The sequence below is a fragment of the Dunckerocampus dactyliophorus genome, chromosome 19 (genome assembly GCF_027744805.1).
Source record: "Dunckerocampus dactyliophorus isolate RoL2022-P2 chromosome 19, RoL_Ddac_1.1, whole genome shotgun sequence".
Lineage (NCBI taxonomy): Eukaryota > Metazoa > Chordata > Actinopteri > Syngnathiformes > Syngnathidae > Dunckerocampus > Dunckerocampus dactyliophorus.
In genome coordinates, this window is record NC_072837.1 from 11,586,843 (window position 1) to 11,613,966 (window position 27,124).

The 27,124-nt window shown below is 39.7% G+C and overlaps 1 protein-coding gene across 1 annotated transcript in view; it reads right to left on the reverse strand.

Moving 5' to 3' along the window:
* Nucleotides 1-37: 37 nt before the first annotated feature.
* The window catches only part of slc16a10 (solute carrier family 16 member 10), a 47,784-nt gene continuing 20,697 nt past the window's right edge, over nt 38-27,124 (reverse strand). Inside the window, exons 2-6 of the mRNA XM_054761627.1 lie at nt 21,522-21,666; nt 18,376-18,799; nt 9,831-9,974; nt 8,161-8,389; nt 38-6,187 (exon numbers count right to left, since the gene is read on the reverse strand). Coding sequence (XP_054617602.1) covers nt 5,958-6,187; nt 8,161-8,389; nt 9,831-9,974; nt 18,376-18,799; nt 21,522-21,666 — 1,172 coding nt within the window. The 3' untranslated portion in view covers nt 38-5,957. The remainder of the gene's footprint in view (nt 6,188-8,160; nt 8,390-9,830; nt 9,975-18,375; nt 18,800-21,521; nt 21,667-27,124) is intronic.

The window sequence follows — 27,124 nt, forward strand, 5'->3', positions numbered from 1 at the left end:
GCACCAACCAACCACAGGTGTATAAACAAGGAGAAAATCACAGAAAAACATTGCGTTTAATGATATTGGACAGTTGACATAGAATGCATTTTATAGTGTCATCATTATCCTGCTGCCAACAATAAAATGACCACGGCTCTCTCGGACTCGATAAAAATGGACGAAAGTAGCTGCGCAGAACATGAGTCTGCACTTACAAGTCCAAACTGCACACAAACACTGATAACAGATGAAAGGCAAGTAATACAAAACAAAAAGCAATAAAGTCACCGCAAACGCTTCCAAACTCGGGAAAGCATTGTACGTGTCTTGAAACACTTTTAAAACAAAAATAAGGCACTTTTCTAAGGCACTTTATAAAGAAAACGTCCACTGGTGCACTTTCTCTACGAGCGGCAGGGATGTCAAATAAAATAACGACAAATACATTCAGCAATTTAGCAAGGATTGGTCGATAGCAGTATAAACCTGAGTACATTTAACAAAGTATGATTCAAAATGCAAATGATTCTTTAATGATACACTGAACAGTGATCAGAATATGTAAACACGTTGCTGCAAGAGCAATTTGTTGGGTGAATTAAGACAGAACAGTTATTATTTGCCTCTGATTATTCCTTTATGGCCTTTTATCAGTCAAGTTTTTATATGTATACTTGTAAGTCTGCAAGTGACTCAGGCCTGTGTTTACTGTGTATTATGTTTGGACAGGTTCATCATGAATGCATTTGTTTAATACAGGGGTGCCCAAATGAATAGAAAAAAGTACTGGACTTGATTTGAATAGTCAAGAATAACTGAAAAAAATGTGCCGATAAAACAACTTGAGTCAGTCTTCTAATTGCCTTTAATTTACTGTAAAAAATAAATAAATAAATAAATAAAATGACACTAGCCAGAAATTATTTGTTAATTTTTTTTAAATTGTAGATTCAAAAACACAATAAGAAAAATGGGAAGAAAAAAAAAAGCAAAAAATGCATAAAGAAGAAAAAATACTTTTCTTTAAATATACAATTTATTTGATTGTTTTTAGCCTTTAAAAAAATATATCAACGTGGCCCTTGGTAAAATTTTGAAAATTTGGACACCCCTGGTCTAATATTTTTGACTTTGGACCAAAAAATTCAAATGAATATAAAAAAAGTGATATTTATATAATAATTGGATAATCAGGAAATGTATTAATTACAATTGTACAATAAAAAAAATTGTAAAAATGACTCCGCCTCTATTTCGTATGTCCTTAACGATATTTAGCAACCTACATTGGATCTTTTAATTCACAAAATGTATCAAAGTGGCCCCCGCATACTTCAGTTTTTCCAGAAGAGGTTTGGACACCCCTGGCTTAATACATTTTTGAAAATTCCCAACTCTCCGATCCGAATGTCCCTGCTCTAAAGTCAGTCACAAAGTCATCAAATGGATTGTCAAGCCTCATCAAAGAAATATTCCACAAGGACGGAAATGTGTGTGCAGCTCTACTTTTTCCCACACCTGAGGTAACGTGTCACAGGTTTATGAAGCAAGAAAAAAAAAAGCAATCATTGCAATAATAAAACACATTGATGTCATCTCTACTGTGTGTGGTCGCAAGGATTTTCAGTCATTTCAGCACATTTGGTCTTAAGTAAATAAGCAAATGCCCATGAATTACTGCCTGACATTTTGATATATAAAAATAAATACATGAAAAAAAAATTGACGTTTGGTAAACTGCGCTTCCAGGCAATGATTGACTTAACCCGACCTTCAAGTCGATAATTAGTCAAATGTGCATCTTGTTTGTTTTCTTGACTTCCTGTACAACATCTTGATAAATCCACACGCAATGTGTTGTCATTACACACCACGCACGACTGAAAGGTGTGAAATGCGGACAGAATGAACACATCTGACAGCAGCAACGTGCGAGTCTTTGTGCTGTCGGCAGTCCTTGTCATATTACGCCAGTACTACCACCACACCTACCGTGCGGTCTAAAGGGCAGATATTGATGTTGCATTTAAACTACTTGCTGTGTGGGACAAATTCATGCTTTAGTAGATTTGTTGAGATTTAATCTAGTAGATGAATCCTGTCCGAAGACAATAGATGATAACGTGAGGCAAACTTAGGCTGTGTCTTCAATTGAATACTTCCGTCAGTACACGTCAATACTGTGTACACAGAGTGCGAATTTTGACAATGTAGTACCGCCCCAAATCCGGATTTCTTTTCCCTGCTTTTGATTGTAAACACAGCAGTCCCTCACCACTTTTGCGGCTTCACTCTATCAGTACTTAAAAAATACATTAATAAATAAATCACTACTTGAATACGGCCTAGTATTAGTCAAAGACATGCATATTTAAGCAAATATGACATATTTTTTGCCTAAATTAAGCATTATTTTTAGCATAAATATGTCTAAATGAAGTAAAATACAGATATAAGGCAGTCAGAATATTCATTCAAAGATGTTCAGTAATGTTACATTGATGAGACAATAGCCACCACAGGAAGTACCGTACAGAACAGGAAGTAAAAAAAAAAAAAAAAAAAAAAAAAAAAAAAGAAGGAACTCTACCAATACAAACATGTGTGAGTCTATATTGTGTCTTATTTTCTCTTATTATGTCTGGTATTGGGTAATACGAGTGTAAAGGTGTCATTTATGTCTAGAGGGCTTGAATAATGTTAAAAAACGTATTTAGAAGCTTGTAAAAAGGGCTAAAAAAGCAGAGGGCGCTGTCTCACAAGTCGATTCCCTCAACCTTTTCCAACAAGAAGATGCCTTGACTAGACATGATGTTGTGTAACTGCATGTTTTGTAAGTAAAATACTGTATACTATATGCCTGGAATTGTTTCTTCATGTCCATCCATCCATTTTCTATGCCGCTTTATCTAATTAGGGTCGCGGGGGTATGCTAGAGCCTATCCCAGCTGACTTCGGGTGAGAGGCGGGGTACACCCTGGACCGGTCGGCAGCCAATCGCAGGGCACATATAGTACAGTAGTTAGAGCATAAAAAAACATTCATTTTTAGAGCGCTCTTGGCATGAAATAACACCCCCATAGTCACCTTTACACTCCTATTGCTAAATATGGTAGTCATAATAACAGAAAATAAGACATATAAAACATGAACAAGACTTGCGCGCGTGTGTGTTGCTGTAAATGTGTTCAGGTGCTAGGGGAGCTGAGTGGGGGAGGACAAGAACTGATGGCGGCGATCATGTCTGGTGCTTGTGTGTCTCAGCCAACATTACAGAAACACCTCGTGACCAGTGTAGAATACTACATAGCATCACAACATCTTTGAATGCGTCTTCTGAATGCCTTATACAGTCAAACCTGTCTTAGTAGCCACCTGTATAGAACGGCCACCTGCCTATAGCGGCCACTGAAAAATTCCCCCGTGGAAAATTTACGTGTTATGGACCCTGTGTATAGCGGTCACCTGTCTAACGCGGCCAGCGGCCACCCATTTTGTATCCCTTGGTCAATATCTGACCGCATATAGCGGCCAAAATGCCGACTCAAGCAGAAGCTTCATGCACGAAAAAGTTTAGTTTTTTAAGCAATGAAGCCGTCGTGTGTAGACTTTAATTACTGAGTCCTAGTTCGACATAAAAAAGCCGTCTTCTTACTTTGCAATGCCACCCTGAAAACATTCAATGACGCCCAAAACGGTAATCTTCCCACTAAAATAGCCAAAACACCTGAATAAAACATCTAAAATATCACTTAATTGCCGACTAATTAAAGATTAGAAGTCCATTCAATAAGAAAGGAGCGATGGTATTGTTAGTTTACGACAATCGTCGCACCTCCTCCGCACTCAATTGTTCACGCACACACCCTTTCATGACTGCTTCACATGTATCCTGTACATATATCCTCGGGCTCGTTCACTAAAATTTTTTATTTCTTGCTTTTAAAATCGTGTTTAAAATCAAATCAATGATGGAAATTTGTGACGTTCTGCAGGACAGGAGCGAGCGTCCCCTGTCCTGCGCTCTTATTTGGCGGGCTATGCCTTCTCCGCGGAGGAAGAGGCAGCCGCTTCATGCCCGGTGGCCGCGCAGCTGCGGTCAATTAACATTTGTGGCGGATAAAAGGCCAGCGCCGTCAAATGTGCGGCGCTGGTTCATTGTTGTTATTGATATTACTAGTTTCCTCACCGGAGCTGTTACGTAGATTTACCTACCTGTTTATGTGTCAACAGAGCGTTTTCCCCTATGTCTCTTGGTTTTGCTCCAGTCTTTTTGGGAATACATGTTAATATGTGTGCGCACAAATTCAAAATGGCCACCAACCTGTCTATAGCGGCCACTTTTGCCGTTTCCCTTCAGTGGCCGCTATAGACAGGTTTGACTGTATTTGTATTGTATTTCATTTAGTTAATTTTTATGCTTGAAAATGTTTCATTTAGGCAAGAAATATGTAAAATTTGTTGAAATATGCACATGTGCTATAGGCCGTATTCAACCACAAAGCAGCATGATTTATTAATATATAAAAAAAAAAAAACGTGATAAGAGCGAAGCCGCAAAATTTGAAACTCAAAGTGTCGAGGAACTACTGTATACTCATTGCACAGTAATCAGTGAAAAATATTGTGGTCTTTATACGTATTTTATGTTTTTTTGCGCGAGAAGCAAAAAGAGGTGACGACGCAACTCCCCACTGATGGATTTCACTTCAGAGCAATTTGAAGCCATAAAAACGGCCACAAGGTGGCAGAAGTGCATTTGATAAGAGCTCGGCAAAATCATGTAGACGGAATTTTAACGCATGCAAATGCACACACGCGCGTGCACGCACATGCACACACACAGACGTGAAAATTGTAAATAGTTCATGGTGTTATATTTGTGCTATAATAGTTATTTTGATGTAAAACAGCCCTTTTTTGTGTTATGTTGGTATAGTTTAGATATTTGAGCTGTCACAAAAGCAAAAAATATTCATGTCAAAGTGAAAGTTATGCTTGAAATGCATCTTTTCACAAAAAGCTGCTTTTCTCACCTTTTCTAGTTGGGAACTGATATTTTCCTGAAACTTACCTATGTTCTACTGCTGATTACTGAAGAACGGATAAAGGTAGAAACAAACTTTTTTTTTCTGACGAAAGACGTGAGTCTAATCTTTCTTTTGGTAGGTTCCATGTTTATATAGCCATAGAACACAATATTCTGTGTGCTTGGCAATCAGTCAAAATCATCTAAAATGGCCGGTAATGAAGGGGTTGTCTTTTGAAAAATGGCTGGGATTGAATGAGTTAATAAAACACCTCCATGAATTCCTCTAAAAAGCACTTTTGCACATGTAATTACGTGTATTCATGTTTGAAAATCTGACAGACTTGGTTCGACTTACAGTAAATAAAAGTGAGTCGCGACTTAATCAATTACTCGCGTTTTTTCACCAATCGCAGGTGGTCCTGGAAAGTAATCCTCTCGAAAAGCGAGGATCTGCTGTAGCCCGTCCCCTTCTGCTACGTAGCCAAGATGGTGACTATTGAGGGCGGCACTCAAAAGACTAAGTGTAAGTACGGAAGCACACGAATTGAGACACAGCCTAAGTCCCGCAGAACCACGTTCCTTTTTTTTTTCTAATGTTGATGCTCCTGTCCGGAAATAAATGATAGTGTTTTTCCCGTTAGTGTGTGTGTGTCGTCTATCTTCAACAAGAGATGAACAAGGAAGTGACGGCAGGTTAAAATGGTGGCCATCACACTGCTTTCCTTTCAGCTGTGCTTTCCTTTTATGACCAAAGCCTCACATTTTCAAACTGATGAGTCGAGTGGAATTTCGAGATGTATTGCATAGTTCCTGGTGATCACATTCATGTTAAATTCAAGCACTTCCTGCTTCTTACGCTTCCACACTTTCCTATTGGCGGACCTTCTGATACTGAAAGGCACAGGTTCTGATCTTTGGTAATTGGTCTCACTCCGTTTGTTCATTAAAGGACCGACTCTCCGGTTTTGCACTGCGGCTCTTCCTGAGGCCTGTCGTGGTCTAACATCTTCTGGCTGATGTCCTGCCCGTTCTTGAGAGCTTCCTCTTTCTGCCGTTTCTTGCTCCTGGCCTCCACCCAGGGTATCAGACACAGCATGGCTCCACCGATGAGCGGGGGGATACCTGCCAGGTAGAAAGCCAAGTCGTAGTTCCCCAGTCTATCCCTGAGGAAGCCTACGAGACAAGGAGAAGAAACATTTGGGTCAATGTGGCCACTTAGTCTACTTGAGGATGAGGTTTTCCTTGCCTTGCGTGTGAATGAAATGCGTTTGCTGCTGAAAAAATGACCTAGTTTTTGAGAAAAAAATAAATACAATTTTGACCAAAAAGCTACAAATTCCACTCTACTTTGAATTGAACCAAAGAACATGTATCGATCCAAATTCTTTTCTATGGTTATTTTCACATATACCGTATCAGTGTGGAGTTTATTTTGTTGTGTTCATATTTTTACATTATTAATATTATTATATTAATATATTGTTCAAAAAGTCACAGAATAAGTGGGCAAAATATTGCCTTCATTTTGCTCATACAATAGTATGTAATAAAAGGGAATAATTATATTGTTTTTTATGGAGAGTGTTCCCTTGCTACATCCCGGTTCACCTTTCACGGATTCGCTGTTTCGCTGTTTTTTTAAAGTGCAATTTTTGTGCAATTTTCTTTTTTTTTTTTAACAGCGTACACGCGCATCGTGTTCTGCTTCCTTGTGGTGCATTAGAGCGATCCATCGGTGCTCTGTTGTATGTGTCTGTTATTGTATTTACTACTGCTACCAGTAGAGGGTGTTGTATACTCCTGTGAGAGTTGAAGAAGGGTGCGGCTCCACCTAGTCTCTGTATGTGTTTACTGCCTGTACAAGCATATTAGGAACCCACAGTAGACAATAGCCGGCTAAATATAGAGCCACAACAGTCCTTTGTGGCTCATTAAAGAGAATACGCCCATTCTGTTCTGTGTCCTGATTGGCTGTGGACCATTGTCAATCAATCTCCATCGTGCGTTTCCTGTTGTGGTTGCGAGCAAACTTCCAATATGCCAATAAACAATAGAAGAAGAAGAAGAATACAAAGTAGGAGGACAACAGCAGGAGCAATATTTTTTAAACAAGGATACAAAAACGCTACAGCCGAACGGTGCCAGGATGAGGCACGGTCAAGAGAGTGAATACGCGTGAGCCGCTTAATAATTTCTTGTGTCCAACCTAGTAGATTGATCATTCAAATTCTAACGAAATTTGAACATTGAGAGTGTTTGAACAGCAAAGAAATATGGGAAAATGTTAATGCCTGTTCTGAGAAAAGTGCATCAAGTGTATTGTGAGTGTTTTTACAGCCTTGAAATATATATAATAAATGTAAACAAATAAAGCTGGCTACTTTGCGGATTTCACTTATTGCAGGCTATTTTGGGAACCTATCCCCCGTGATAAACGAGGGAATACTGTATTGTGAAATTGTTCTTCTGGTTATAATCACGGCTGACAAAATAAAGGGAAAAAAAAATCACAAAATCAAGTTAAAAGTGTCGGTCATACTAGCCCTGTAGTGTTTGGTCTCGAAGGGACACCAAAATTTGCACTTGAGCTTGTTTTATATGATTTAATTCAGATAAGATAGTAAGAACAGTTGAATTGTAATATCAGACAACCTATTAAAGCATTAGGATTGTTAAATTGCTTTAAAATGAGCTTTAATGGCTCAAAATACATGCTTGGGAATAAACTAGCTTACCTAACACGTTGCCATTTTGGGGAAGCCATATTGGAATAGTCACATGACTGTTACTTGGCAACCACTCCAAAATGTTTCTCACGCGCCACTTAGGGACTTAATGAGTTCAAGTCAAGCACAAAGCTGTATAGGACACATTTTAATGTTTGTTTTTACATTATGCAAGTCAACTCTATCAGCTTTTCTCATGTTTGTGTTGGAACTATGAAGGTGTCTGTATCACGTGATACTTCAGGGCATGTAAGGTGCCAAACTGAACACTAGATGGAGCAATTTGCAGGTCTATTTTGGCTGCCCACACGAAGGCTACAAAAATCATGAATATAAATGATTACCGGTAATAAGACTTTTGCGCAGCACTGTATTACAAGTTGAGTCGCTCTCAAAGAGCATTCCAATAAGGCGTGTTACCTGCAATTGGGGGCCCCACAGTCATGGGCACGGACATGAGGCCCAGGAGGAAGCCAATGGCTTGGGAGACATCGCCGGCGCCGACCAGTTCAAAGGCAATAGGAGCCATGATGCAGATGAAGCAGCCGTCAAACATCCCCATCAGCAGACACACCGCAATCAGTCCTCCAAAGATGTTGCACAGCGGGATCATCATCGACATGACGCCAATCACAAAGAAGGAAGTCACCTTGGAGGATGAAGAGAAGGTGGTGTGTAAACAGTTACGTTATTTAATAATAAATAATAGGGGTGTGACGGCACACATGCATTTGTCGTCACACTTTTCGACCTAGAACTTTCGGTTCGGTACTGATCCGGCATACAGATTTCCCACACATTGAGACAGAAAGCGTACCTCGATGTTACATGTCTACTCGGTAAACAAATACAGGGCAGCCCAGCCTGTTGGCTAGCTGGAGTCATGGCTAGCGAAAGGGCCAAAAGCCAAAAGTCTAGCTACTTAAAACTGATCGTTTGCAGCTGGGAGATGCCGGTTCTTCCTTCCATGCTCGGAGGTATGGCGCTCTCGCTTGGGCTTCCACCTGCCATTCCACCTGGCCCTCTGCTTTTCTTTGTTTTAGAACCATAAGTTTCCAACGTGCATTTTTTCAGTTAAGTCTTCTCCCTCCTTTGTTGGCTTTGTTGTATCTTTGTGTGACTCATTAAAAAGATTAACTGTTTTTTGGCCTTACACCTCTACATCTGGGGTCCAGACCGACACAGCACATAACAAAATTTGTGTTAAGGTATTGGCCAGCCGCACATTGTAAAAATGTCATTTAATAAGAAAACTAAAAAAAATAAAAAAAATAAAAAACAGCAAAAATTAAAAATTAAGCAGTAATTTTACAATAATACATTTGAAAAATTTGTAATCTAATGAGAAAATTACGAAATTTTCAAGAGAATAACATTTTAATATTATGCGGAAAAATGACACCATTTTAGTCGCATAAAATTGAATATTGAAGAAAAAAGTTTTTTTTTTTTAAGTCGTAACCTTATGAGAAGCACACAAAACAACAAATAAAGTTGCGATTTTTTTTAAAAAGGTTGCAGAAAGTTATGTTCAAGACAAAATAAATAATAAAATAGAACAAAATTTACTAGAAGAAAACTGAAATGGCTGGAAGTTTTTTAAAAAACACATCAGAAATGGGAAAAAAAAAACAGCTGTAATTTTCCAAGAATAAAGAATATAAAAAAGACGCTTTATAACGAGAAACAAAGTCACAATTTGAAGAGAATAAACTCATAATATGATGGGGAGAAATAATGTCATTTTAGTAGCATACAGTTGAAATATTAAAGAAAAACATGTTTTTTTGTTGTTTTTTTTAAAGTTGTAATATTCTGAGAAACAAATAAAACAAAACAAAGTTGTAATTTTTAGAAAATAAGGTTGGGGGGAAAACTTATAATATTATGTGAATAAATCCCAAATCTTATGGGAATAAAGTCATAATAATATAAGAAGAGTGAAGTTCATATTAATAATAGGCTTTTTCATGCAGTTTTTTCATGAAATATATATATACAAAATATCAAAGTGGCCCTCCTTTCTGTTTTCAGTATGTGGCCCTCGCAATAAATCAACACTACCCCATCTGTCGGGGCAGGGCACGTACCTGCAGGTAGACTTTGTTGACCCCACGAATGTAGTCTGCAACCCTGCCAAAGATGAGACGGCCTACACCGGACGTGATGCCAATGCACATGAGCAGAACTTCTTTGTTGGAATCCTCCCCAAAGCGCTCCTCGACATGCTTCATCTGTGGACCAGAAGATTTTGGCTGTCTTACGATCATTCAGTATACATGCATAAAATGTATAAGCAGGTATGACGATATACTGTAAAAAAAAATAATAATAAAGTGTTGCAAACCATCTGTTATCAAGGGAACCGTTGCAGGGAATTGTAAACAGAACAAATCAAACCATGATGTGGTTCTGGTGGAATGTGGTTATGGGTTGGCCGGGCTGTAAGACAAACTGCTAAGCTCAAATACACCGAGTAAAGATACATATAACATCAGGATTTATGACACACAGAATGTGCGGTGTTTTGACGTTTTATAAACAATTCAGTGCGCTTAATTCCAGGCTTTCCAAACAAAATGATGCCTTTCCTTGCTATCAGTTGATCATTTGGGAGGTTAGTTACTGTATTTCAACCCTCCCTACCGTCTACATCGCATATTTTCAATTCTTGGCAACATTTTACATACAAAAACACCGTTGTGCAGCTGGTTAACGGGTTTCCCCACATTGTGGCTGTCTTTTCTTTAGCTTTTCTTCCTGGTTCTTTGGACCGTATTGCTGCCAGAGAAGTAGTCAACAATCACACAATTTACAAGGTTTTCAAATTGTACTAAAAAATAAGAGAAATATATTTGCTTACAGCACTGGGAGTTGGATAAAGAGCCCTGAATCAAAGATGTATAACAGTTGCACAACTGTCATTGTGCTATGTGAGTGTGTGTGTGTGTGTGTCAAGAAGGCCTTCTAGGAGAAGCTAATAGACTGAATGCAAAGATGAAAAAGTAATATCTAAAGTGGCCATCACATGAGGATGTCAAAGGCACTAAGTTTGCCTTTTTTGGACTCTGATGTCCACATTGGAGACAACATGAGCCTCCATGTTGAGGTTCACAGAAAACCACACACACTGACCAATAGTGATGCGCCAGTTGCTAACGAAACGCCTCTTAAAGAGGTGTCTCTTTGTAGTGAACAACGAGAGCCGGCTCTTTGACGTGAACGAGCCGTCGCGTGTGGTGTGTGCTGCCGTGTGAGGAAAAATGAGCAGCATGAAACAAGCTGAGGCACTTCCTGTTTTTGAATGCCAATACATTCATGGTCATCCGGTCGTTACATTTTTTTTCCCCCCAAGCAAAAACCCACAAGTCCCCGGCCCACTGAAAACAGCTCAACGACCCACTTTTGGGCCACGACCCACCAGTTGTGAATCACTGGTTTAGCCAGTGTGGTTAGGGGAAGCAGCCGCTTAGGTTGCTACCAACTACTTAAACAGTACATATTGGAAAAGTAACCCAAAGCTCAACACGCTGGCTTTACTCATTCATTCCAGCAGTGGCTGTAAAATGGCACCAGGTGACAGTGTCGCTCTACCAAAACCCTCACCATTTCTTGGCACATGTCTTTAGAAATAGCTGTATCATGTATTCTGACACTATTGCCCCCGTCATTACAAGCCACAATGATTTGAAGCTGTTATTTTGAGATTACATATTACAGTGTACTGTGATGTCGCTGTAATGGTTTGCTATGTATTGTGGCATTTCTAGCATCTAAAACGCCACATTACACATATGCAAAGTACTTAACCTCTTAAACCTTGGACTTGAGAGGCTCGCTAGAAAAAGACATATACTCCTGATCAAAATTTTAAAGCAGGTTGAAAAATTACAAGAATTTACATTTTGCACTGTTGGAGGTTCTAAGTAGAGCTTCAAAATGCAAAAAGAAGAAATGGGAGTGAGACAAAAAAATGTTTGGGTAGGCAATCTAGTGCAAACAAGCATTAAAGTGAAATAGGCTGATTAAAACTTTATGACCATAGCTAAAAAAAAAACCCTCAACCAATTGAGGGAGTGACCCAGCAAATTGAGCTGTGGTGAAAAAGCCTTATGTGCATAGCACATAAAATACACTCCTGATCAAAATTTTAAGACCAGTTGAAAAATTGCAAGAATTTTTGCTCTGTTGGATCTGAAGGAGGTTCTAAGTAGAGCTTGAAAATGCATAAGAATTGTGAGTGAGACGAATATACATAAACTATACAAAAGAAATAAAATGTTGAAAAAAAGGAGTCAATAATGAGCAACTGTGCCATTCTTGTTAATCAGCTGAAAAACGGGTTTGGGCACGCTTGATGCCAGTGTTTCCAGGAGGCTAGTGAGAATGTTACTCCAGGTGGTGAAGATGGCTTCACGGAGGGCATCCACTGTCTGGAACTGATGTCCATTTTTGTAAACTTCCCTTGCCATTCATCCCCAAGTGTTCTCAATTGGATTTCGATCAGGGGAACACGCAGGATGGTCTAAAAGAGTGAGCTTATTCCTCTGGAAGAAGTCCTTTGTCAGGCGGGTATTTTGAACTGCAGTGTTGTCCTGTTGAAAAAGCCAGTCATGACCACACAGACGAGAGCCTTCAGTCATGAGGGATGCACCCTGCAACATCTCCACATAGCCAGCTGCCATTTGACACCCCTGAACAACCTGAAGCTCCATTGTTCCATTGAAGGAAAAAGCAGCCCAGCTCGTGATGGCGCCCCCTCCAAACATCTTGTAATGCCAGTCACATTGGAAGCCATCAGGACCGTCAAGGTTACATTTTTTCTTATCAGAGAATAAAACTTACTTCCACCTTTCAATGTCCCATGATTGGTGCTCTCCTGCAAATGACAAATGTTTTTTGTTCTTAAAAGCCTTCTCTCGCAGATGCCGTCTGATTGGTTATTGGACTGCACTCGGCACCAGTAACAACCTGGGCCGAGGATGGTCCCATGTCTTGATGGATAGCCAATGGGATCCTCCGGTTCAGGGCTGGTGACATTTTTTGGGGGCCTACCACTTGGCTTTTTTGTTCCATAACCCTCAGGATCTTTGAAGAAGTTTGAAATGACTGTCTTACTGCGTCCAGCCTCAGCAGCAATGGCGCGCTGCGAGAGGTCTTGCTTATGCAGCTCAACAATCCCACCGCGTTCAAAGAGAGAAAGCTTTTTTGCTCTTGCCATCAAGAGATCATGATAGTGTGAATACCTGACAGAAAATGACATTGAAGCCACGTTTTTGCCAAGATTCTGTTTTTTAAAGGCTGTGGTATTGAACGTTTGATCAGGTCATGAACAGCATATTTCACATAAATAATGCTTCTTTGCAATAAATTGCTTACACAAAATTTTTTTTGTCTCACTCCCATTTCTTCTTTTTGCGTTTTGAAGCTTTATTTTGAGTCTCCTTAAGATCCAACAGCACAAAATGTAAATTCTTGCAATTTTTCAACTTGTGAAAATGACATGAACAACATTTTGTCGGCCATTCTCCTTATGTCTCTGCCGAAAGTTATCCGTAAATGTGCAAGCAATGATTTGTTTCGGTTTTGCGTTATGTCGACAATTGCTTAAGTCAACGTCGGTCACCCAGTCTAACGGGTTTCACTGTATTTAATAGGGATGAGCCGGATACTCGTTTTAGATGAGTATCCGTAAAGGATAATGCATTATTGACGAGTACGAGTATGAAACGAGTACAGCTCGGCATTATCCGTAATCGTGATGAAGGAAAATCATCACTGGGTAACTACTTGTATTCACTCTTCACGCTCTGTGATTGGCCAGTCACACACAGTGACCGCCCCTCCCTAGGCAGACGCCCTACAGCCAGGTTTTTTCATATAAAGTCAGTTGGAAACTTTGCTCGTAGTCCTGAACGCAGTGCTTTTGAGAAAACCACAGTGAACAAGGCTGACAGGTTATTTCCCTGTTTGCCAACACTGGATGTTTGCATGAATCAACAACTTTATACAGATCGTTAAAAAAATAATGAAATATTAAAGTCTTACAGATCACTCACACACACACACACACACACACACACACACACAGTACACATATAGCTGTATAATAAACAATAAATATAGCAACCTCTGATCAATCCATGTCAATTTCAGAATTAAAATAATGTACCTGCCACTGCGCAATACGTACCCGAAACGCAATCGGTTCTATGCATGTGCAGAACACGTCTACATCCAGTCGGCCTATTTTTTGGCAGTCACATGTTAGGCATATATGCCATGTAAACCATTAGTCGATCTATTTTACGGCAGCAAGCAATATACGTCCCCCTCCACTCCCAAAAACGTTATTAAGATAGATAGAAATTTGAGAAATAACAACATAATTTTTTCTTTTTCTTATGTCATACCGATGGTGCAAGCGGACAATTTATAAGCCCTCTTTTCTTGGTTCCATCAATTATTTTCTGGGGTTTTTTTCACCACTGAAAAAAATACAAACAAAAGCATTTGCTGGTAAGATATGTTTGGATGGATGGTATTTTTCCGTTTTCCGTTTAGAAAAAAAAAAACTGAAAAAGCTAAATCCTCTAGATTAATCCATCATAGCACTCTACTTACGGTTGTTTACATTGAAATATAACTGCATTTTATGTGTTTTATTCTATTTATGTATGTTACACGTAACCGGATATGACGTTTACGTCTGCGCTACGTGCATTGCATACGTTTTTACGTAGCTCAGTCTCGGTGGATGTCATAAGACGATAGAAACATCCCCAAGAGTCACTTATAAAATAACCTCCCAACATATTACATATATGAAGTATGGTTATTGACCATTTATGTTCATACATTTTAAAAAAACAATAGCTACCACAGCACGTGACGTCGCAGAAACGCTGTCGTAAAAATTACCTAAAGGAGGAAGTGACGTAGTCCTTGCGCATGCGCGGGACCGATTGCATTCCGGGTAGGTATTGTGCAGTGACAGTACCAATTTAAGCCCCACCCAGTTCTGGTTAAACCACGCCCGCTTCTGGTGTAAGCCCCGCCCACTCTGAGTACAGATACGGATAATTTAGATGGGTGAACAGATACAGATACAGATAGTGGTGTACTTGCTCATCCCTCGTATTTAATACACTGCATGGCGATTCCAGATACGCATTTCTTTTTTTTACAAGCCAGTGTATCCATTTTGAAGATCTTCGGCAAAATGACAAGCTATTGTTGCTGTGTGGGTCTGATCATGTTGTTTTCCTGGGAAACCGAACTCTGTTATTTGACACATTTCATCCTTCTTCATTTCATCCTGTGCAAGCCTATTGTTTTCTGTCACAAACAGAGGGGTGGCGCTGAGGCTGCAGCTCTGCCCCTGTTGGACTCCAGTCTGAGTAGCAGGATATTGGAGAAGTGTTAGGAAAACACTGGCTGGGATCCCGAGGACAGGATGATCTACGACCGGTAACAGAGTCAAAATATCCAAATAAAACACGTCAACCAGATCGAAGCCCTGCAACGCAGTGCTCCCATGAAGATGTTTTCTCCACGTTTCCCATCTTGTTGCCCAAACTGAGAGTGAGTCAATGAAAGTGACACCTGTTTACAGAACCGAGTCTTGGCTGCAAATTGAGGACCCTATTTTCGTCAAAGTGCAACAGCAACAACAGCTTCAAGCACCCTAAGGTGCCCAATGGTTTGACTCTCTCTCAGGCAGCCGACCACACACAAAGAAACATTATAAATCAGTTCTGCTTAGTCCTGCCAACCTTCCAGGAACAACTTACCATCTTATGTTGACATGGGTTCATTCACCTGCAAGTTTTAAGGCTGGATTGTTGTATATACTGTAAGCTTCACTTTTGCCTCTCACAGCAACAATGGTGTGTTCAAAGACAGCCAAACAAAGTGCAAAATCTCAGCGCTTGAAGTGAAGCATAAAGACTTAACATCGAAAAATTGTGGGCTTTTCTAACAGTGGTAATGTATGCTGTACATTTTACCTGTATTTTGACATATTTATAATTTGGTACCAACTTAGATGTGTGTTCTGCAGGACATCCTATTTTTGGAGAAAAAAAAAACATTTGACCAAAAATACATGAAATTGTCGGGTCGTGAATGTACCGGGATCTACTTTATTAGTATCAACATCATAGTATCGATGCCTTTTGCTCTGTTTTTCCCCATTTTTGCTGTTCTTTTGGTTTCCTTTTATTTTTACAATGTGCCGCGAGTCAATAAAAAACAAGCCACAAGCCTTCTTGACATAAGCAGTGGACAACTACCATACTACATCATAGCATACCACACCTTCTGATACAATACGGTATGATACAATATAATTAGAGTTGCTCGATATTGGCTTTCTGACCAATTTCCGATATACTCCATTTCCAATACCGATATCAACAGATACCGACGCAGGCAGCAGCTCTTCCTTCAAACTAATATTCCATCACATGTGATGCCACTGGATGCATGAAACACCGTTAAAACTCCAAATAAACACTGTTAAATAAGACAAATTGTGCAATATGCAATGCAAGTTATCGAAAAAGTGGCATATTTATTTGAAACATTGTGTCTCAACAAAAGCCATTAAAAAATCCTGAGCAACAGTCAACTTTCCTAATGTCAACAAGAAAGACAGGTTCGTCTTAATAAATTCACTAATAAAAATCCAATGGAATAATGCTGGTAACGATACAATTTGGAAAGCTGCAACATTTCTATGTGGCACAAACATCCGCAGAAGAACAAAGTGCAAAGTGTGAAACTCTGGACTAATACAATCGTGCAAACAGTGAAATGATAAACTGAGCTCATTCGGCGAGTCACGTGGGAACGCAGCATGAAGAAAACATATTAGATTGGAAGTATTAAAGGAATACGCCTCACTCCCCCCTCACATAGCTAGGGCTTTCATTAAACATTGCATATTTACAAGCCAAAGTCCAAATTTGGATATAATTCCACACCGCTGACATCAGCACGTCACCACCTGTGTGACGATATCTGGCCATTCCAGAGCATTATGATTCATGACCCTAAATCAGGAATCACTAACTGGAGGACCGTGGTCCGCGTCCGGACCCAGATGCCCTCAGTTCAGATCAGTTCAGAAAATCCACTAACCAATTGCATGCGAGTTCAGGTATCCCATGTGATACTACTCAGCCATCAAACCTGTGCATTGGCGCTAAACATACCCACTCTCAATACAACAGAGACAGAGACAGATGAAAGAGGACAGAAGCGAAGAAAGTGAAGATCGAGTGAGACATACAGAGAAATAAGAAAAACAAGTTATACATATGGATAAAGAGAACAGCGAGACAAGTGAACGTTTATAGGGAAAGCAGACAAAAATGAGTGATCAGTACGGCTGAAAAGGACAGCAAGACAAGTGAAAGTTATGGGGAAACAAGTAATAGAAACCGATAAAGAGGGCAGTGAGACGAATGAAAGTTACGGGGAAGAGGACAACGAGACGAATGAAATCCACGGGGAAAGAAGAGAGAAACTAGTGCTCGATATTGATAAAGAGGATAGTGAGACGAGTGAAATTTACGAGGAAAGAAGAGAGAAATGAGTGATAGATAAAAATAAAGAGGACAGCAAGACAAGTGAAAGTTATGGGGAAAGAAGGTAGAAACAAGTGATGGACAGCGAGACAGGTGAAAGTTATGTGGAAAGAAGATAGAAACGAGTGATAGGTACATATGAAAAGAAGCGAGATGAATGAAAGCGACGGGTAAAGGAGATAGAAACGAGTGACAGGTACAAATAAAGAGGACAGAGTGATAGATAAGGATAAAGAGGATGGCAAGACAAATGAACGTTAAGGGGACAGAAGAGGACAGCAAGGTGAGTGAAAGGTACAGGTAAAGAAGAGATAAACGAGTGATAGATACGGATAAAGAGGACAGCACGATGTGTTAAAGTTACGGGTACAAACGATAGAAACGATTGATAAATACGGATAAAGAGGATGTCGATTCGAGTAAAAGTTACGGGGAAAGAAGAGGACAGCAAGATATGTGAAAGTTATGGGGAAAGAAGAGAGAAATGAGGTATAGATATGGATAGAGAGGACAGCGAGATAAAAGTTGCAGGGAAAGAAGAAAACAGTGAGATGAGTGAACGTTACGGGGAAAGAAGATAGAAACAAGTGGTAGATACAGATAAAGAGGACAGCGAGACTAGTGAAATTTACGGGGAACGAAGAGAGATGTGTCGCCCACCCCACTTCGCCCGCTTGCTGCTCCCACTCTCCCTCATCCTGGCTGACCAGACCGGACCTTAGCTTGAGAAAATGTTCTTTACCTGGACCTATTTCAAACCCTAAATCTTTGAAGCACACTTTTAAAGATTCACAAACCACCTGTGGAAAATGTAAAGCGTGTTGGTTTCACTTCACCAGCTCACTGGTCATTGTGATTCCTCTGAATCTCCTCCAGTGACCGCTGAACTTTATTCCTCTCTGCTGCCAAGCATTTGGGATACCAGGAAATCACAGCTTGCATCCCTTCTGTTTAGTGCTATTGTACTGCAGCAGTAGTTGTAATTAAAGCAACCTTTGCAGTAAAAGTAATATCAGGAGATGAGTAAAAACAATAAACTTACCAGGTGAACGTAAGGCACAAAGTAGCCATAAAGCGCTGCCGGGATGCCGAAAGCCCATATGCGATACCCCACAGACTTCCAAATGTTGAAATTGAAGATCTGGCTCATGGGTGGACAAAAACCACGAGTGCTTCTGGGCTTGACCGGCAGTAGGGGCTTGTAGGTGAAGCCGGCCAGCATGAGCACAAACATGAGGATGCAGAGGACACGCATGGTGTTCTGCAGGCCCACTCTGTCCAACAGGCCCGACAGCACGAAGGGGAGGGTGATGGTGAAGATGCTGCTGCCGGCGGTCACAATGCCGTTCACCAGGCCGAGACGCTTTTTGAAGTAGTGGCCCAGGATGACCAAGCTGGGCTGGTAGGCAAAGGAGCAGCCACAGGAAAACACAATGCCGTAGGTGAAGTACATGGGGCCCAGGGACCTGCAAGGAGATCAGTATGCAACATTATTACAGTGGAACACGTTTATGTCGCCTAGCTGAGTCGTAAAGAGCCTGTACTTTGTGCAATGTCTTCTAGACATTGCATTCAGATTTGATTAGAGGGACAATTCACCAGTGGACATCCACATACAGTAAATACAGAAGGTGTTCCAAAGTCCTGATTGGGTAAATAAATCCCAGTGGCGAGTCACATGACCGAGGAATTCCGCACCTTGCACTTTCAGCTGCAGAAGACAACAGTAAACGTCACCGCGTTCAACAAACACCTGATAAGTAGGAAGTGTTTCATGACTTATAAATAACACTTCAAAGCAGGGGTGTCCGATGTGCCGCCCGAGGACCATTTAAGACAATTCAACAAGAAAGGTACAAAAGAACAACAACAAAAATGGGAAAAAGAGCAAAAAGTCCAAAATTGTTAATACAGTGATTCAGTGAGTGCACTGAGTTGGACATCATGGCGTTATACACCCTGACTTACTACAGCCTGTCTAAAGTCTGTAATATAAGTGCAACATCATTATCAATCAATTTTATAATTATCCTACAATAAAAAAACAGACAAAAATGTCATATGGGAGGTGCTTGCAGTCCTCGCTTCCTCCTGAAGGGATGGGAACGTGCGTGAGCTGGAAGGTGCTTGTCATTGCCGTCCTTCCATAGAAATGAAAAGCCAGAGCTGCTGTTTTTTTTTTTTTTGACAGCAGCAGCACCCGCTGGAGTGCAGCTAGTCAAATTCATTAAATATATTTTGATATTATATTTGACTGCCAAGATGGAGGATTATATGTCCCCAGAAGATGATTAGACTTTCACAACAAAGTATCACAGCTTTTCCCGGAGAAAGATAGGGTGCAGGTATTTCATATACAAACAAAAGATAAGAACACAAATGTTGAAATGCAGATGTTCTACATTGGGTTGGTTTTAGCCACCCCTGTTTCAAAGGTTTGCAGAGGGGAAGGCTCTGCTGCTTTATGAGGATCAGACGATTCTGCAGCTCGGTGTGGTTGTGTACCATGCCTAGATAAGTATGAGATTCCAGGATATTATTAACAACAGAGTGCTACAGACTCTCCTCTGCAGAGGAATGACGTAACTTTACGCGCTTTCACGTCAGCTCACCCGAGAGGCACATGGCAAACTGTCACCATCAAAATAACATTTATAATCATTGCTTCGTATCAACAAACACATGTCGACGTCAGCTAAAAGCTAAACTTAACCGATTTCAAGAAAGCAGAGGACAATTCACACCACAAGCACCCAAATGGGCAAATATGAACAGACAGAGACCAGCAAATGTTATGAATTATTTCACTTGGACTATTTTGAAAGCTAACATTTAAGCAAGTATCACTTCTGTACCGCTAAAACTCACCGAACAAGCAGCTTTTATCCAATAACATAATTAACCATCATAAGTCTCCCTTTTTCTTTGATACCGACACAATCCATGTAGACTGTGTACACACACACAGAAAAACGCTACTTATTTTGGATTCATGTCTTTTTCTACACTGGTTGACGACATGACCTGCCTCATGATGACATGACCTGCCTGCTCACAGGGTGGATGTACAGTAGGCGTGGACGGATGGATCCACATATCGTTAGTATTGACATCAAGTGTAGAATGAGTATCAGATCAATACGTGCGTGGTAAGATTGATTTTTAAGGTCTCTTCTATGTTTATTTTCACAAATATCTATATTGTATTATTCGTATTGTCATATTGTTTACAAACTCCGGGAATGAGTTGATGGACACAAGAGGGCAAAAAGCCGAAGGCCTTGAACGAGAGCCGATATAAGTTTTTGCATTTGTTTACTTATTTTCCTCTTGACTAGCTCAAAAATTTGTATGTAATAAAAGTGAATAATTGTATTATTTTGTCAATTTTTGTTACATTGTCTTATATTGGATTTCTATACAGTGGATCCCCACGTAGTCACGATTCGGCATTCACCCCCACAAATTGGTGAAATGTTGCTCAAACTAACGAATGAAACTAAACTAAACAAAAAATATAATAAAATACAACAAATTAAAATAGTTATCAAATCAAATTTAAAGCATATTTATAAATACATCATAATACAGATAATACAAACACCAAAATTTACATTCTATACTCACAATTCATCATTCACCCCCATAAATTAGTGAAATGTTGGTCAAACTAACTAACTAACTACTCTAAACTAAACTAAAATACAATATAATAAAATAAAATATTTACCAAATGAAATTTAAAAGCATATTTATAAATACGTCATAATACATCCATCCATCCATTTTCTATGCCGTTTCTCCTCATTAGGGTCGCAGGGGTATGCTGGAGCCTATCCCAGCTGACTTCAGGCGACAGGCGGGGTACACCCTGGACTGGCCGCCAGCCAACTGCAGGGCAACGTCATAATACAGATGGTACAAATACCAAAATTTACATTCTGTTCTAGGACGGGGTAAGCCACAGTTGATGTACTACACTGCTGATGGGGATGTCACACAACTTCATGTCAAAACTATCCCTTTAACATGATTTCACATTGTTTATGTCTGAAAAATATAACCTTAGAGTGTCATATATAAATATTTTTATTATTACTACCTTTTAGTTCATTTAAAAGGAAAGCTGCAATGGTCTCTCACTAAACGGTTTGGTTATTGTCTCACTTTCAAGCTTTTTCTCCTTACGTGACAAAAGAGCTGGCCAGGAGGCCCACCAGGCCGACGGCAGCTCCTCCGACGGCGGTGATTCTGCATCCGAGGATATCAGTGAAGACGCTGACAATGGGCGAGCAGAAGAATATCATCCCCATGGAGAGGGAGCCCACCCACGCTGAAAGACACAGACAGAAAACCAGTCAGTCAGGAGGTTTTCATGCTGTATTGGAGGACTGTATCCGCGCACACAATTACTGTACTGTCAACATCCAGTATAAACACAATCCATACACTCAAATTACTATAGCAACCAGGCGGCAGATATCTTCTATGCATCATGCAGTTCCCTTTTTTTAGACATTGTTCATCAATCATACTGCAGGTTGTTTATGTTTTCATCTTTTTGCTTTCCATAACCTTTGTCATTTCATAAGAGCAGGAAGACACACTTCAAGGACAGGAAGGAGTGATCAGGAAAAGACTAAGGCTTGATATCTAAAGTATACACGTGCTAGGAAGATAACGCAGTGTTTGCCATACATTCATTAATTTGTGGCAGCCCGCTACAGAAGGATTTGGAGGGTGTGTAGATGCACACAATGTCGCAAAATGTGGGTACCCTGAATATGTAATCATTTATAAATACGTGGTAGTACAGGTAAAATGTACAGCATGCATGTACTACTGTTTATGTATTGATGCTTCACTGATAACGTTTATTCCTCAGGCGTTGAGATTTGCACTTTGTTCGGCAGTCCTTGAAAGCACCATAGTCGCTGTGAGTGACTCCTATACTCTCCCGATCAAATTTTAAAGCGATACTTTAATGGAACATTTGAGCGTTTGCCGTTTTTGTTTTCCTGTTTCACGTACGTTGTCTGTCGCATTTTTTGCCGTGTTTTTGTGTAATTGTAAATAAAGTTAAGGAGGTCGATACTGGTAGTCGCAAATGAAAGGAACAAACCGAACAAATACATGACGGCCTCGATAGACGTAGTAAATGATGCTCTATGGATGGGGTTGACTGCAGAAAAGAAATCTCTCTCTGGTTGTTGTGCTTGTCAGCGTGGGGAATCTATGTTGATATTTTGTCAACAATGATGTCAGACTATATCGTCACTGGACACACTGAGTGCAAATTATTTTCACATTCACACTCTAATTTTCACTTGCATACACGAGTGAAATGCTGCACGGGAGGCTGTTGTAAGGGGGGGGGGGGGTACCGTAGTGCCTTCACAGAGTTGGAAATTGTATCCAAAACAGACCTTGCCTTTGTCATAAACTCAACGAAGGCTTGCCATAGGAAAAAACAATCAGATGGTATTGAGCAAATCACTTGCACTTAAAGCAGTCTACATTTCAAGAAATAGTGTTCCCTCGTTCAATCGCAGTTCACCTTTCGCAGATTCGCAGGGTTTTTTTTAAGTGCACTTTTAGACCTTTGTTTTTTTATACAGCATATGAATGTGCATTGTGTTCTGCGTCCTAATTGGCTCAGGGAGAACCTGCGCATTGTGTTCTGCATCCTTATTTGTTAAGGGAGAACCCGCCAGTTGTCTTCTGCGTCTACAGCCAATCAATCTCCTTCGCGCCGAACCACCATGTTTCCTGTTGTCTCATCGCGAGCAAACATCTTGCAGGGACTCTGAACTCTGTATGTTTGCACGTTTTCCCCCCGACAAAACCCATAATATCGACAAAACATTCTGCACCCAAAAGGCAGAGGAAGATGCTAACCAAAAAGTTGGACTTCTGGAGGAAGTGCTGAAGGAAGGCAGACGTCACGTGACTGTAGGGCGCCATTATGGAATAAATGAATCTTGGGTTGGAGGAGGAGGAGGAAAATACGACGACAGGAGCAGTGTCTTTTAACAAGGATGCTCAAAAACGGTCAGAGGAGTGAAATACAGGTGAGTCACTTAATCATTTTTTGCGGCCAACCTCATAGGTTGAGCGTTACAATTCAAACAAAGGTTTGAACTTAGAGTGTTTAAACAAGAGAGAAATGTGAGAAAATGTTAATGCCTGTCTGAGAAAAGTCTATAAAGTGTATGGTGAGGGGTTTTACAGCCTTACAACATATATAATAATCATTGTAAAAAAATTAAGGCAACTTTGCGGGTTTCACTTATTTTGGGAACTTATCCCCCGCGATAAACAAGGTAACACTGTACTAGAAATACTGGCTGCTATTCTGTCACCTGGACAGAAAAGTCGGTGGCGAATGTGTTTTCATTGGCCCGCAGCATGTTCGAAAAACATAATTCAACAAGAATAATGTAAAAAATCAACAACAACAGCAAAAACTGAAAAATTAGCAGTAATTTTACATGAAGAAAGTAAAAATACTACGAGAAAAAAGTGCAACTAGAACAAGAAAATGCCATAATTTTACATAATTGTAATATTTTAGGACAAATAATCATTCTAAAATTATTATTTTAGTAGTTGAAAGAAATATTTTTTAAAAAGAGTTTTTTTTTTTTATAGTTTTGACATTATGAAAAACAAACAAAACTAGAATAAAATTGTGATTTTTGGAAAATTAGGTTGTTGAAAAAGTTACAATGTTACAAGAATAAAGTCAAAATATTATGGGAATAAAGCCATAAATAAGAGAAGAAAATTTACAAGAAGAAAGTTTAAATAAATAGAAAAAAATAAAATAAAATGAAAAAAACAGCTGCAATTTTACAAGAATAAAGTCAAAATATTATGAGAAAAAAGTCGGACTGTAACTAGAAAAAAAGGCACAATTTTACAGGAATAAACTTGTCATATGAGGAAAAAATAATGTCATTTTATTAGCATGGAATTGAATTAAAGAAATGATATGTTATTTTGTTAAAGTCGTAATATTATGAAAAAGAAAACAAAAATTTTTGGAAAATTAGGTTGGGGAAAAAGTTATTATATCATGGGAATAAAGTCAAAATATTATTAGAATAAAGTCATAATACTACGAAAAGAAAATGTACAAGAAGGGAATTGAATTATATAGAAAATAACTTCTTTTCTTGAAATATATATAACTTCTCAGCATATACAAAACATCCAAGTGGCCCTTGCATCCTTTCATTTTTCTTTGGCCCTCGGTGGAAAAAGTTTTGGACACCCCTTCTCTAGACATGTTCTGACACATACTAGGCTTGCGCTACACGCGGGAGCCAACAATAAGACGGAGAAGAGAAAAACAAGCAACAACACGGCAGTGAGCCATTTGACCATAAAAGATTATGTCTGCCAACGCCTGTTTTGCCCGCAGCACTTTTCAGTCCCCTCACACACCTTCATGTGCCAGACAACAGCAAATGTAACAAATGACAAGTGAAAGCCTGCATATGCACAGGAAAGTATCCCCACGACAAAACGAGTAGAGCAGATGTAACGTCTGTTTTTCACTTGAGTAAGAGGACAGCAGTGTCTCAGGTTACTGTGTTGTTACTGTATAAATCAGTCCACGTGCTCATATTGGAAACTGGTAGAAGTCGGAGGGGAAAGTCAAATTTCAAATGTAGTATTCAAAATGATATATCACTGATTTAAATTGACAACAGTGGAATATTGACGACAGCCATGCATGACGTCTTCTCAGACCTCAGCATGTCTCTGGAGACTTCAGCTCAGTCAGTACTGAAAATGGCAGACAGGAGAAACATTATGCTAAACATTCATCCATCCAGCTTATCCTCACTAGGGTCGTGGGGGTATGCTGGAGCCTGTCCCAGCTGACAAGAGGCGGGGTACACCCTGGACTGGTCGTCAATCAATCGCAGGGCACCTACAGTATAAATAAACAATCATTCACACTCATATTCATACCTATGGGCAATTTGGAGTTGCCAATTAACCTAACATGCTAAACATCAAAAAGTAAATTGTATGGCATGCTATTTTATAGGGTTGTAACACTTCAGTCACTACATCGATGCATCGATTTATATTCCTATGGTCCAACTGCATCGATCTGTTTGCGGCAACTTTTCATTCCGGACGGCATATATCGATCTAACATCGTTTAAAATGTAATCAATCGATACTAGGAAATAAAGCAGTGGGTTTAAGCATGGCAGGCTTGATATGGATGTGGGGGTTTTTTAAGCATTTTTAATGATAAAGACTCAATAACGACGTTACTCGTTTCAGCCTGTGTCTGTGACGCCATCATTTTCCGGGTATGTGGCGGTCACGGGAGTGGTAGCAGACCTGTGAAATAGTCTTCTTCTTTTGATCAGTTGATTCACTTTGTTCAGTATTCGTATTTAACTCATCTGTCCTTATTTGAAACTCCTTTTAAGTGACATTTAAGGCAACAATATGCAAAGTAAGGACGTTTTGTACGCCTCTAGACAGAAGTTAGCGGGGCATGCCCAAGTCAAAACAATAAATGTCGCGCACTTGCTTGTGCCGAGGAGGAAGGAGGAGAGAGGAAAGGCTGAGAAGTCATAATTTTTGTTGACCATTCGTTTTGTCACACATTTGCACTTGCATTTTTCCCTTTGCATTACCACGTTTCCTTACACTGCTGCACGCCATCTACCATCACTTCACATGCAAGGTATCTGTTTGCTATCCCGGTTTGGTCTCATCATTATCAAAACTTATATCAAATATCATAAACCCGACCACACCAAGGTATCCTGTTCAGTGTCTCTGTTAAGCGGGTCATCAAGACGGAGGACCCATCCTGACCCTCTCAGAGGCAAAAGGTACAAGGAGGTCACATTACTTGCTAGTTGCTGCACCGTTCTTTCAAATAGCTGCTCTGATCAGGAGGCTTATCAGCACAAAAGAAAAACACCCGCTTCCATTGGCCCGTACAGGTGAGAAAGTTCATACCACATTCATTTGCTGAGAAATTTGCATAATGTCCCTCACCTTAGGGTGCAAAGTGCAGGTTTGGATTGCACTATTTAAAGTAAATATTTAATCATGGCAAGCTATACCACCCTCTCTTCATCCTGATTTTGTATTGCATTTTTAACTCATTTTTTGTACTCTTTGATAATTTATTCTTATGTATGTCAACATTATTAATAATTTATACCTGATTTATACCTGATTATTAATAATTTATACCCGATTCAAAAAACAACGGGAATCCACGTATTTATTTCACTTATCGTGGGATATTTTGGGAAACTATCCCCCGCGATAAACGAGGGAACACTGTACAATGAATCCAGCAGTATGTGGAAGATCTTTAACCATAAATGATGTGTTTAGTACTAAAATGTAGCGTTATAGTAAAAACAGAAAAATAATATGCACATAAATTAAAAATTACAGTTTCATTCCTGAACAGAAAGAAATGTTTTGCAAGATGTTATCAAGACCAAAACAGGCCATAGAAAGGCTTTTTTTCCCCAGTTATTATGTGTGAAAATTGAGTATTTAGTTGTTTCATTTAATTTGTCAAAAAACAAATACAATTTTTTAAAAATATAGCATTATATGAAATATAGCAAATATAGCATGAGACACTACTGGGCTTTGCCAAGGGGGCTCTGGTGGGTGCTGCTCATTCCAAGCGCTGGAGGCAAAGAGATTTCAAGTAAATGTGGTGCACAGTATTCGCTCTCATGTGTGGATACGTCATGTCATAAATAGCCATGCAGAATCGCCTAAAG